Source organism: Protopterus annectens, chromosome 2.part2, assembly GCF_019279795.1.
Source record: "Protopterus annectens isolate FY-2018-M chromosome 2.part2, PAN1.0, whole genome shotgun sequence".
Taxonomy (NCBI): Eukaryota; Metazoa; Chordata; order Ceratodontiformes; family Protopteridae; genus Protopterus; species Protopterus annectens.
Window position 1 is genome coordinate 25,093,548 of NC_056730.1, and position 14,611 is coordinate 25,108,158.

The 14,611-nt window shown below is 39.5% G+C and overlaps 1 protein-coding gene across 1 annotated transcript in view; it reads right to left on the reverse strand.

The window, feature by feature from the left end:
• The window catches only part of ARSB (arylsulfatase B), a 1,447,444-nt gene that overhangs the window by 568,447 nt on the left and 864,386 nt on the right, over positions 1 to 14,611 (reverse strand). Inside the window, exon 5 of the mRNA XM_044063707.1 lies at positions 9,545 to 9,788. Coding sequence (XP_043919642.1) covers positions 9,545 to 9,788 — 244 coding nt within the window. The remainder of the gene's footprint in view (positions 1 to 9,544; positions 9,789 to 14,611) is intronic.

Consider the following 14,611-nt stretch of genomic DNA (forward strand, 5'->3'; position numbering starts at 1 on the left):
TGTAGCTGCATATGTCTTTGAGATGAGGAACACAAAATAATAGGAGGCGTGAATATATTCACGTTGCTTAGATTGTAAATCAATAGAGTAATTTCAGTTACATCTGCATGTGATGCGGAAAGTTATTCTACAGGGGCATCAGGAAAACATATACTTTTAAAATGCAGGAGAAAATAGGAAATTGCACAGATTATATTATCATACAATATAGATGGATGTTTGATGGCTAATGAAGTCTTAGAAAGGATAAATGTTCATGTTAACTGCAGCATGTGGGTCTGCAAGTTTGGCAACACATGTTAAACTGTTTTATCCATGGCCAGAGACAGAAAGTACGTAGCTTTAATATGCCTAAATATTTGTTAAATTAAAATGTTACTTACTGGTTACTGTTCATGTTCCTTAGAATTGGTCTGGAATGAGAATTTGCGATAATGGTGCCATCTCACATCTGAAGTTAGGAGTTAATTAGGTATGCTGTTTTTTGTTGGGGGTGAGAAATTTAAATTGTATTGTATGGAATGTAACCAGTTGGCGTAATGGTTAGAGTCTTCACCTCCCATACACAAGGTAGAAAGGTACACTCCTGATCTGTTTGCCTGTTTTCCATGTGTCTCTGTGGGGGTCCTCCCTCTTATCAAAAATGTTGGGTGTTTCCACCACAAACTCACCCAAGAATGGAGTTGTGGGCAGCGGCACAGACTCTAGATTGTACCCTATAGGGGGAAGAGTTGTTCTCACTATCCTCTAGATAGGACAAAACAGATCACAGATTGTGTGCCATGTCACAGTGAGCCAATCAATGGTGTATTAATTGGCTCTAGGTGATTCAGTCATGTTGACTAATGTTGCCAAAAATGGGCATGAGTATTTGTCAGTGATAAGTGGTTGAGAACCCAGCCCACTCCAATCAATGCCAGTGACCCATGCAAACAGTGGGAGGGGTGTATGTGCCCCTATTAGCCACTGTATTCAAACCACAAAGCCCAGCAGCTCTGGGTCAATAAGCTATTGGCAAGTTAGTATCCAGTTTCCCAGCTTGGGTTACCTGGAATAGCTTTGTTGAGAAAAGGATGGATGTAAAAACAATCAACCTGGCAAATAGGAACTAAAAATTGCTACAATAAATGTAGCTTCACTGACAGAATGCAGCTTGGAAGTGGATGAAATGACAAGGAGGAGTCTAGACATCCTGTGTATCCAACAGTCAAGATGGAAGAGCAGTACATCAAAGCCCCTTGGCTTGGAATCCAGAGTTTACTATTGAGGAGGAAGACAAACTAGAAATTGCGTGGGAACTGTGGTGAGAAAGATGCTTCAGAAGACAATGAGGGATGTCTTCAGAATTACTGACATAATTGTAGCATTAAAACTCCAGTGAAAGGAAATGGCACTATTCATAATCACAGCCTATTCCCACAGCAGGGCTGTGATACTGAGGAAAAGATTGAATTTAGACAGCATTTGCAGGACCTACTAGATAAAGCATGACAACATGCATTGTTGTTGATAATAAATGGTGAGCTGAATACATATACTGGGACAGACAGAACATGTTCTGATACCTGCCTGGGTTCATAAAGAACAGGCCATTCTAGACGTCTGTCTAGCAAATGGCTTGATGGTGGCCAACTCATGGTTCAGCAAGAAAGACAGCTACAAGATAACATACAAGAGTGGCCAACATGCAAGCTCAGGTAAACCTACTCATAGTAAGGAAAGAGCACTGGAGTAGAATCAGAGATTGCAGAATCATCCCCAGTGAAACAGTTGGCCCACAGGATAAACCACTGATTGCCACAATTATCTGTGGCCAGAGAAGGCTTTCAGGTCAACAGAGACTAGGCTGAAGACCTGGAAGATGCTTGCAAGAGAAAGCATAAGAGTTCAATGAATTACTCAGGGCTCCCGCATCTCAAGAAGAAGGGCAAACAGGTGGAGCTGAAGAAGAATGGCAGCAAATCAAAAAAACATGTGTGAGGACTATCAAAGAGATATGTGTCTGAGGCAGGTAGGGAAGCAATATACATAAGGACAGCTGGTGGAAAATACAGAAGTCCTGAAAGTCATCAAAAGAAAGACATGTAGGAAAAAGTGAGAGATAGAAAAGATGGACCAGGCTGAGAAAGAATATTGGTTTGCTAACAAAGAGGTTAAGAGAGGAGCTGTAATGCCAAAGTAAAAGGCATCAGAGGTACTCTGTCAGCTTCTGGAAAGTGACTCAGTAAATGGTACAAAGAAACTCTATCAGGTTGCAAAGCAAAGAAAGAAAGAAAATGAAGATAGTCAGATGCCCTTCATAAGGGATATTTGCAACAACCTGCACTCCAGTCCACAGGAAATCAAAGGCAGATGGAAGGAGTACTTCCAGCAGCTTCTGAATGAAGGAAAAAAAAACATGGAAGCTGTACTGCCCTAGGCACAGCCTATGATGTGAGAAAACGAGGGGCCCAACCTAGAAGAAGTAAGAACAGTGCTAAGGAAAATGAAATCAAGGAAATCAGCATACTCAGATGAGGTCAGAGCAGATACAATTAAGATGTTGGGTGTGATAGGGAAAAAGATGTTGGGTGCTATAGGGAAGAAATAGCTTCTAAGGGTGCTCATTGCAGTATGAGGAGAAAGGTGTATCCCTGATGAATGGAGATCAAACACACTAGTGTCAATATACAAGAACAATGGTGAAATTTATGAAAGAATAATAGTATTCACTGTCTTTTCAAAACTGTTGATAGCATGATTAGCTTGAATAAAAAGCTGCAAGAGTGATATTAAATATAAAGGGTTAATTTAAAAATAGTATAAAATGCTGAAAAATAGAAAGTGCTAAGTGTGTTGGCATAGCTTAATTAGATATTGGCATCCTTGTAAAGGAGTATGTTATTGAGAAACAAGGTCTGTAAAAATAAACTGTGCAGATGGCAATTGGAAGGACATCAATGAAGTAAAGAGATGCAACATCAAGTAAGATAAAGTTGGAACATCAAGTTTCAGATAGTGCTGGAACACCACATTTCAGATAACAGTTTCCCTGGACCACAGAACTTGAAAAAGAATCAAGGAAAAATCATAAATTAGAAGAACAAAGAAAAGTGTTATAGAAAGGAAGATTGTAATACATCAGACTGAGAAAAAATATCAGACTTTTTGGTATAAATATGTGTGTATAAACAAGCTTTGGGAATCTGCCATAGAGAGCTGACAGCATCTGTGTTGAATGTTTGTAGAGCCAAAAAGAAAATGTAATAATAGTAAATGCATACTAACTGAAGCAGTTTGTCTCAGTGTATTTATTGTACTTAGTACAATACAGTAATAAGACTAGTTGGTCACAATAAATAGTTAAATATACTGTGGTATGCATGCATGTAAATGCAAGTAACAGCAAGAAACCAACAGAAGACACATATATAATTTTCAATGGCGAGCCACAGTTGACGGGCTGAATGGTTTCTTATTTTCACAACTACAGCTTCTTTTTCATTTTATTCAGTTAGTACATCCAGTTGCAGTGCAAAAGTTTGCCTCCTTCTTATGCACAGTATCCAGTAGCAGAACAGTGCATCTCTGCAAGTTCCACAGGTCCTGTACATTCACACAGCTGAATCTGCCAGCTGTTTTTGACCACCTTTTGGGAGAATCAACAAGGGACTTTTCTACGTTTTCTTGATGGAAGATTTGGCCACCTTCCACACAGAAACTGGTAATTCTCTTTTTGCTTCTCATTCTACAGCACGGATGCCATAAACAAAATAAGTGTAAAGTGTACCACTACCTTTCAGGTAGACAGTAATTCTAGTCCAGCACATGTATGGTCAGGATTTAAAGATTGGTATAAACAAAACAGTAGCACATGTAGTACTTTACCAGGTAAAGTTGATGTCAATGCTTTATACAGCAACATCACTGGTATGACAGTAAACACTTATTGTGCAAGTCATATGAAACTGCTTTCTGTGTGCAATGTCATAAAAGTAATGGTAAACAACCAGATGCATTATGTCCTGTTACCACATGTAAAATGTTAATTTCAGAGTTATAATATCAGTCGAGTCAGTTATTTACAGAATCTTCTGTACATCTTGCTAGACAAAAGTGGCATAAAACCACTGCACATTACAAAACAGATAAAAACAGGGATGAGGTTCATGGTGAACGGACAAAAAGATTTAATAAACTTCTAAGATACAGTGTTCAAAAAGTTCAGACAACATATGCAAACACTTTTTCAGAAGAGCATAAGAGCTTTAAAGTCAGCAGAACAGAATACTGACAAATATAATTAGTTAGTAAAGAGTTAAAGCAACAGCAGTTAACTACGCTGATAGAAAATTATTTACAACATAGTATTCTACCTTTAGAAAATGGTTAAGCGTACACAGCACAAACTTTTATTCAGTTAAAGCAAGGCACTTAAATAGTGATTTTAAAACTATTTCAAATAACAAAACAGTTTTAGGGTATAAAAATCAAATGAGAGTAGTTAAACGCAGTAAAGATATGACGTCACAAGACTGACATGCGTGTATTTTCTTTTCACCTAAAGTGCAGCAATACGCAGACAACAGCAAATGTAAATTGTGTAAATATATTTGTTTTAAGCATGTGTTAGTTAAGCCAATATCTCTTTTGTTTCTCACAATATTTTGTAATTGTATAATGGCATCAAAAATAGCAAAGACTCCAGTAAACCAGTATTCAAAAACAATACTATGCATAGTTAGGCAAGTTAATGTTTATTACAACTGCATTCTAATATCAAGTTGCAAGTATATTAACGAATGACTGAAGGTACAAATAAGTGCTGAAGGAGTTATGGGTTAAGCGTTTGAAATGTGCAAAAAAAAAAAAAAAGTATGTGAACTCAAATCTTTCCAGGCTGGAATGGGTAGTTACAAGGAATGTTGCATAACATAAAATGTTACTGGTACTGAAATTTATAAGGTCAAGGAAACACCAGGCCAAATGGCTTACGTTTTTTTACATGTCATTAATCTGTTTGCAATTAAATATTATGAGTACAGTCAGTACATGGGCTATAGTATGCAGTTAAATTATGCAGGTCCCTTTACAAAATAAGGGAGGGTACAAATAGCTACTAGTAACAGTAAACATCTTTTCAAAATGGGTAAAAGCGATTCCTACTACAACTTTGACAGTATAGGCAACAGCAAAAGCTTTATAAAAATATTTTCTGTTTTTGAAAATGACCAAAAAAATAATGTAAGACCAAAGTGTCACAGTCTAGATAACAGCCAAAGGACAATCATACATGCAATTCTCACAGCATAAAGCAAATAAACAATACTGCAATAAAATGATGTATACTACAGGGGGAAAGGCATGCTTCCAATTTTACACCAACTGTGTAAACAGTACTGCAAAAGGGACTCAAATAAAAGTGCAAAGTGGTAATACCAAAAATAAGTCTGTAAACTCCACTGATTATATGTACAAATGCAAAAACAATCTGTACAAGGAAGTGTATTCTGTACAGTATATAGTAAATAATTTCTCTACGTAAATAGAGTAACAAGTCAAAGCTTGACATTTGTAACATGATTTTTTTCAAAAAAACAAGACTACAATGTCTTTGCAATAAAATCCTCAAGTATTGTCAATAAATTACTGTATAGAACATCACTGTATAGAGTCATATTCAGATACATGCATCTCTAATAGTAATGGTTCTCATCATTGTGTTGACAATATAAAACTGTGTTAACTTGCTGTATCAAAAAAAAACTAAAGGTTTTGTTTCTGAATGTGTTTCTAGTTAATAGCAATATAACTTGACTAAAAAGTACATACTAATAAAGACAATTTTGTATTTAAAATAAAACAGAGGGAATGTATACAGTGATAGATATGTTTAAAAATGTATAAATGCATGTGCACATCTATTTGCTAGTTACACATTTGTTGCTGTAATATATGTGAAAATAACAGTTAAATACATGTATTTCTGTTTGCTAGCATACATATATTCTGGTACAGCTTGAGACAAGCTGAATGTTCAGTGTCTGGAACAAGCTTCAAGGACTACAGATAAAAATGCAGCTGTGAGACAAGGCATGCAGCATTCAACAATATTTCACGAATAAAACTTGGATGGGAAAATGCTCCACAAAATAAAACACAAGACAATTTCAGTTGTAAAAAGCATACAGCATGTATGTTTGGGAGGATAACATTTAACACAAATACAATAGCGTGGTTAGCTGAACAAGGTCCGGCATACATAAAAGTACAGAAAGAATCAAAGACTGACAAACATTTCAATAAACAGCACTATCTCTATTAGATGCTGTACATGACCTCAAAAATGTAACAGTTCTGACAAGAGAAGACATCATGCAAAAATGTCACAGTGTGTAAACAACACAAAAATAAGAATAAACTCAACAGGGGAAAAAAGGGTACGATTTCTACCAATACTCTGTTTATTTGTATAAACAACACAGTAATACAAAAAGGACCATGAGTTGAAATACTTACCATTTTGGGTAACAGGCCAGTACTTCATACAGATCAAATGGTAAAAATACTATCCACTTATACTATGATAGGACGACAATATCACACTTCAATATTACATTTCCAAGATTTAAAGATACCAAATGCAGATTTAAAAGAGCCTGGTATAAAAACTAGTAGATTGCCTTTAAATTTCAAAATGTTTAAGTGGCACCACAGTTTGTATGTGGGGTTTCAAATAACCCAGTGTTAATAGTAAAAAACAAAAACAGAAGCTGACACTGCCCATAATTGGTGGGACATATTCACAAGATGGTCATCATCTGGGACCAAATTGTTAAATTGGTTGATACATCCTGTGTTGATAGCTTTAGGGGTCATAAAAATAATGACAGCTTGGAATTTTTATATGCTGCAGGTTACAACGAGTTGCAATAAGTCAACAAGTTAAGACTGTAAATATGAGCAAAGTGGTAAATGCTGTAAATGATAATGCTAATGAACCAAATGCAGTCTTTTCTTTAACTAAGGTTTAGTCCATTCCTCAAAAAAACAAAATAAGGGAGAACTAAAAGAATAATAGTATTCACTGTCTTTTTAAAACTGTTGCTAGCATGATTATTAGCTTGAATAAAAAGCTGCAAGAGTGATATGAAATATAAAGGGTTAATTTAGAAATAGTATTCTTCTTCTTTCGGCTTTTTCCCAGTTAGGGGTCGCCACAGCGATCACCTGTCTGCTCATGATTGGCAGTGGAGCTTTTACGGTGTCGAGTTGCCAGCTCATTGCCTAACCTTCCACATAAAATACCGAAAAATAGAAAGTAGTAAGTGTGCTGGCATAGCTTAATTAGATACTGGCATCCATGTAAAGGAGTATTGAGAAACAAAGTCTGTAAGATGGCAGCTGGAAGGACATAAACGAAGTAAAGAGATGTAACATCAAGTAAGATAAAGTTGGAACATCAAGTTTCAGATAGTGCTGGAACACCACGTTTCATAACTGAGTTTCTTTGGACCACAGAACTTGAAAAAGAATCAAGGACAAATCATAAATTAGAAGAACAAAGAAAAGTGTTATACAAAGGAAGATTGTAATACATCAGGCTGAGAAAAAATATCAGACTTCTGGTATAAATATGTGTGTATAAACAAGCTTTGGGAATCTGCCATAGAGAGCTGACAGCATCTGTGTTGAATGCGTGTAGATCCAAAAGGAAAATGTAGTAGTAAATGCATATTACATATGCATGGGATGAAAATGCATATTAACTGAAGCAGTTTGTCTCAGTGCATGTATGGTACTTAGTACAATACAGTAATAAGACTATTTGGTCACAATAAATGGTTAAATATACTGTGTTATGCATGCATGTAAATGCAAGTAACAGCAAGAAACCAACAGAAGGCAGTATATAATTTTTCAATTTACAACTCTGGCCAGTACAGAGGTATTAAACTCCTGTCACAATGCATGAAAGTTCTGGAGAGGGTGATTGATAAATGAATATGCAGAGTAGTAGAAAGTAAGATGGGAGATGAGCAGGTAGGGCTCAGATCAGGATGCAGCACAACCGATCCAATTTTTACAGTGATACAGATATTTGAGAAGAAACTAGAGATGAGGAAGGAGTCCAACTGGGAATTCCTAGACTTGGAGAAAGCATATTACAAGTCCCAGGAAAGTTGATTTGGGCATTCCTGCAGTAATTCAAAGTCCCAGAAACAGTGGTAGAATTAGTGCAGTCTATGTTCAAAAGGCCCAATAACTCAAGTATGAGCAGTGACTGGACTCCCAGGGGGGCTCACAGTGGGAGTGGATATGCATCATGGTTCAGCTCTGACCCCAGTGCTATTCATATTGGTGATGGGCTACATTAGCAAACAGGCTGGAGGGGACAAATCAACACAGTTGCAGTATGCAGATGATGTGGCATTACAGGCAGACTGTGAGCAAAAGCTTCAGCAAAGGACAGGAACAGAAAGCAAAACTGAACGCACATGGGATGAAATTGAGTACAGATAATACAGCTGTAATGGTAGCAATTAGGGGAAATCAGAATAAACTGAGAATTAAGATAGAAGGGAAAAAGTGTAAGAGGTTAACAGCTGCAAGTAACTGGAAGGGCTGGTTTAGGAGAAGGGAAATCTAAATGAGAGGGTCAAAGCTAGAGTCAGAGGGGTTGCAGTCAACTGAATGCTAAAGAAGCTAAAAAGTAAGGTGCACAAAACAGTGGTGTGACCATCACTACAGTATAGTACAGAAACTTGGGCAGTAAAGGCACAGCAGTTGAAGAAGCTAGAGGTGATGGATATGAAGTACCTGAAACTGGTAGTAGGATGTACAATATAGTCAGATGAAGAAATGAGGACATCATTGCAGAAGGCAAAGTAGCTCCAATTGGAGAGAAAGTCAAAAAGAATAGATTACAGAAGTTTGGGCTCATGTGTAGAAAAGCAGAAGAAAATCTGGCTAAGAAGATTTAGGACAGAAGGTAAGAGGAAGTAATAGTGTCCAGAAATGAGATGACTGGATTGTGTGAGAGAAGACCTGTGACAGCAAGCATGACTGCTTTAGAAGGTAGGAGAGTGGCACTGAACTGAGAGACGGTCACAGCTCACGACACCTTGACTTCACGTAGAAAAAAATGGGAAAAAGGGAGTGGATGATGAATATGTCTCATACGTATTGTATATGGATATATGTATATCTAACATAAGTAAAACATCTATTCCTCTACGCATCTTTACTTTACTGTGCCATATCTAAACAAGGCCACAATAAGGAGCTGCAGCTCTGGCGCCCAAGGTCTACAATAGGCCCTGCTGCTGCCACTCCCACTTTGACCTGACAATCCTGTATAGCCGTCAAGGCCTTCATAATTTTTAGCTTCAGGCTCATGAATCCCATAATCCAACACTAAGTCCACATTATCTCCACATAAGGTTGGTATTATTATAAAGTTCTGTATAAAAATGTAGAAGATTAAATATCTTGGCTCTGAGGAGTAGTGAAAACAGAGTTACCAGATGTTTATATTTAAATTTTGAGCATTAATTTAAGTTACCTGATTGTTTTCCACACATCAAAGCCATCCAAGGGCTTAGTACCATTTGTACTTCCTCCTGCAATGTTCACAAGAGTAGGCAGCCAATCAGAGATGTGAATCAGCTCTCGGTTAATGACCTGTTTATTCTTCAGCAAAGGGCTTGTGACGAATCCAACTCCTCTTACTCCTCCCTCCCACAGTGTGACCTTCCTTCCTCTTAATGGCCAGTTATTTCCACCTTCCAAAGTCTGACCACCATTATCTTAAAAAAAAAAACAAAAAAAAAACAGAATAATAATGCATTAAATCAGTCCATTTTAATTTGTTCACAATTACAACTACATTTGTTAAGATGTCCATTCAGGAAACATTTTGTGTACTAAAATCTAAAACAGAGTTACTCTCCTATAACCCCAGTAATGCTGCCAACACTGAGCATGTTATTTAGGTATAAAACTGTCATTTACTGAAATGTACTTAAATCTAACTCCTCCAATAAAAATCCAAAAACACCAGCTGCTGTTCCCTGTTAACATACCCATGAACTGAAAAACACAGCAGAAAAGTACCACGGTGGAGGGGTAACACTAATCCTGAACAATTACAAACAGTATACAAAGGTAACATTGCATTACTATGTTTGAGTGTCACCAGTGTCTCCAGTTACTTTTGTCAAGAAGGGATTACTGCTGCACAGTGTTTTTCAAACTACAATTATCCATATTAAGCACATTCAAGACACAGCTCCTAAAGGATGGAAAGCTAAAACAGGTGGCGGCATGTTAGTTTAACTAAACTAAGGATACAAGATCTGAGTGCATCAGCTAGTCACTAAGGAAATTAGTAGCAGGCAAGTGCAAACTACACCAGACAGCAATGCAAAGCTTAGTATAGAATATTCTACTGGTTCATAGGTTCATACTAGGCTATCTGCCCTAGGGCATTTACAAGCCTAGCCAGAATGTGTTTGGCTTTCGCCACCCTTTTTAGATTAGTTGACTGTGCCTCTGTATAGTAGGTCACAGAAGATAGCCCATTTAAGGTTAGTTTACCATGCCTCTGTCTAGCAGTGGTACAGAAGAGATCCCAGGGGTGAATTTACGATCGCCCATCCAAACGTCAAGATTCTTCTTGAAGAGGGTCTTTGAAGGGCTCTGTCTAACATGGATTGGGATTTTGTTCCAGAGTGAGGGGAGTCTCTGGGATATTAATCTGTCCCTCCAGCATGTTCAATTTATTTCTGTGCTGAGGTTTAAGTCACTGGAGCGTGTAGCTCTGATGGATTTGGATTTCTTGAGGTGGAGCATGTCCATTAATTCTGGGTTGGACATGGCTTTATACGTCAGGCACAGGTCGTACCTGAGTAGGCGGTAAGCATCTGAGTAGAGCTGGAGTTTCTTTAGCATGACTGCGTAGGGCATCTGTTTGAGTCCCTTGATCCTCTTGGTGAGGTACTTTTGGGGTCTTTCCAGTTGCAGCAGGTGTCGGGTAAGGCACATCCCAAATGGGACATTGTATTCAATTATGGGCCTGATGAGTGATGAGTAGAGGGGCACAATGACCTCTCTTGATCTAGATGTGAACCCCTTCATGATAAGGTGGGCTATATAGAATATCTTTCTAACCACTTTGGCAATGTGATTGTCAAAGGAGAGATTGCAATATACTTGGGTCCCCAAATCCCTAATTACTTCTTCCATACTTAATGGAAGACCACCTATGTGGTAATTTGTGGGCACTTTGTTTTTCCCAAAGGGGATGACTATGCACTTTTTGGCATTTACCTTTAGGCCATGGCTCTGGCACCAGTTATCCGTCTCTTTGAGACCTTTTTGGAGGATGCTTGTGTCAGCCGGCGAGTCGATTATAGCCCCCAGTTTGCAGTCATCTGCAAACTTTGTCAGCCATAGTCCTCCTGTGTTAGCCTGTACCTCAGAGAAATATATGCCGAACAAGAGATGTCCCAGGACTGAGCCTTGTGGGACGCCACTTGTAACTGGTTTAGAGTCTGACATGGCACCTGCAATTCTGACCATGTGGGTTCTATCCCTAAGCCAGTTTGTAACCCATCTTGTGACATACGGGTTCATATTTAAGTTGGTGAGCTTATTTATGATGCCAGAGTGGGGTATTGTGTCGAAGGCTTTTGCAAGGTCAAGGTAGGCTGTGTGGACTACCTTCCCTTCGTCTATGGACTTGGTGACGGTTTCAAAGAAATTGACCAGGTTCAAGAGGCAAGATCTGCCCTTAACAAAGCTGAATTGGGTAGAATCCAGTGTTTGGAGGTTCCCAATGTCTTTGTTTATGAGTTCCATGATGATACGCTCCATAGCTTTGCAGACCAGGCTAGTTAGGCTTATAGGGCGATAGTTTCCGGGGTCTGTTGTGGCACCATCTTTATGGAGTGGGACCACTGTTGCTGTACACCATTCTTTGGGTACATATCCTGTTGTAAGCCTGAGACTGAATAGTGATTTTAAGTGAGGGTTCAGTTCTTCTTGGAGCTCATGTAAAACACAGCCCGGGACACCGTCCAGTCCCATTGATGCTGTGTTTTTTGCTTTGGAGAGGGCAGCTCTCACCTGTGCATCTGTGATGTCAGGGAGGCTACACTCTGTTGGGATAGTCATTTGCTCATTTGGGGGGGAAGGGGGGGAGAAGTTTGCACTGAACCTGTCTGCCAGGATGTTGGCAATGTCTGTCGGTTCAGTGTATTTTTTGTCATTTTGCGCTAACTCAGAGCATATCTGGGAGTTTCCACCCAGGTTTCTGACATAACTAAAGAAGGCCTTGTGATTATCTTTAGCGTCTTGTGCAATGTTTCTTTCAAAGCTAGCCTTAGATGATTTTATGAGGGATCGTAGTTTCTTGCTAGTACTGATCAGAGTTGCCTTCCCTTTCAGGGATTTTGCTCTATCATGTAGTAGCTTCCTCCTTCTGTTGTACAGCTTATTTATGGCTGGGGTCCACCAGACAGGTCTCCTGCCCTTGGATGAGTGTGTCTTGGTTTTATTTGGGATAGCACGATCCATGCATTCCTGTAGGTATCCATAGAATGCGTTTGTAAAGGATTCTGCAGTTTGGGCCGTATTTTCCACTGGCCATGGGGCTTTGAAGGATTCCACCTCGGTTTTGAGAAGTGGGAAGTTTGCTTTTGAGAAGTTTTTGACCGTGGTTTCCTTTGCTGGGGGTGGGGACGGGATATGGATGTCCATAGTGATTAATTTATGGTCAGATCTTACCAATGAGGGGTATACCTCTGGTATGGAACATAGAGTCCCCATGTTGGTGATGATCAGGTCCAATATGTTTTCCCCTCTTGTGGGAGTGGTGACCAGTTGTTCCATAGCATTTGAGTTTATAGATTCTAGGAACCATTGGGCTAGGGTGTTGGGGCTTGAGTAGTGCTCCCAGTCTATGTTTGGGTAGTTAAAGTCACCCAATATAATGGTGTTTGGAGAGAACTTCATATTCTCCAGTGTCTTCAGAAAAGCCGAGTGGGGTTCCTGAGTTTGGGAGGGTGGTCTGTAGCAGGCTACAAACTGGAAGGCAGTTTTGCCCACTGTTAGTTGCACATGGATGGTCTCAGATGCTTCGTGCAGTACCACTAGCCTGGAGGTATGGGTATCTTTGATGAATATGGATACTTCCCCTCCTCTTGTGGTTCGGTCTGAGTTTTGGGGCCGAAAAGCATGGTATAAGGTATAGCTTGGTAGTGCTGGGGTGCTCTTGGGAGCCTTGAACCAGGTTTCTATTACTGCACAGATATCGATATTCTCCATACTGATGAGAGCCTCGAGTGCATGCATATTGAGGTTTAGACTTCTGGCGTTGAGCAGCATTACCCTTAGTTTCTTTTTCCTTGCGTTGTCTAAGGAGGTGGGTTTGTCTTTTGAGCCTTGCCTAAAAAAGGCACTATGGGGGTGGCAAAAGCCTTGGCCAATATTCGAAAACCCAGGGGTGACAGGTGCAAGCCATCCCTAGCGAAGCAACGTGGCTTGTCAAGCATGTCATCCCAGGCTGACAGACACTGGATCCCCTTTGAGTGACACCAATACTTTAGCCAATTGTTGAAATTGATCATTTTGTCTTTATACTGTGGTATCATTCTTGGTGAGGGTAAGATGCTACTCAAGGTCAGGGTCATACCGGCCTGGGCCACATGATCAGAGAGCTCCTCTATGTCTCTTTTCATGTAATCCAGGGAGGTACATCTCAGGTCATTCACACCAGCATGGACAATGACGGAGTCATATTTGTACTTGCTTTGGAGTGACCTGAGTGCTTGTGTTATGTGGCAAATCCTGGCACCTGACAGGCAGCTTACAGTGACCTTCTCCTTGTTCAGCCTGGTGAGAGGGACGTCAGTGTGTCTGACGATAGAGTCACCTATTACAAGTATATTAGGTGTGCTGTTTAGCCTTAAGGGCTGTGACTGTGTGGCACACTGACTTTGTGAACTATGTGATACGTGGGTATTGTTGTGGGGTAGCGGTTGCTTGGATGTCAGCTTTGGGGGTCTCTGTTGCTTGGGCAGATTTTTATTTAGAGCCTCCGAGTATGTTTTTGTGTGTTTATGTGTTTGGTTTGCTGTTGCGATAGGTCTATGTGAGACTGGATTTGTGGTGTGTGTGATTACCTTCTCCTCCAGTCTGACCGTGCCAGTACTATGTTGAGAGAGCTCAGCCTCCAGTTTGGCTATATAGTTGCATCTCTCACATATATTTGAGCTTGTTGGGAAGAGGAGAGGGTGGTCTGTGTACATAAGGCAGTAGTAACATTACCTCAAGATTCCCATATTCACCAGCTGGACTGGAGAGTAAACCTGAAACTGACTTTTGGACATGCCAGAATAGTATAAGGAATTACTTTTTGACTTGATCAAAAAGGACCAATAGGGAGCCAAGTACTTCAAGGGAGTATAAGAGGGTGTAGTGCTTTAGTTTATTAGTGCTTACTTATAAGACACTTATCCTAGCTACTGCTGGGTTTTAGAAGGAAAATAGAGTGCTTACTTTGAGATTTGGAACAGTTCTACAGGAAAAAGTGAAGAGCAGACTTTGTGGAGCTGGGAATAGTTTAAAC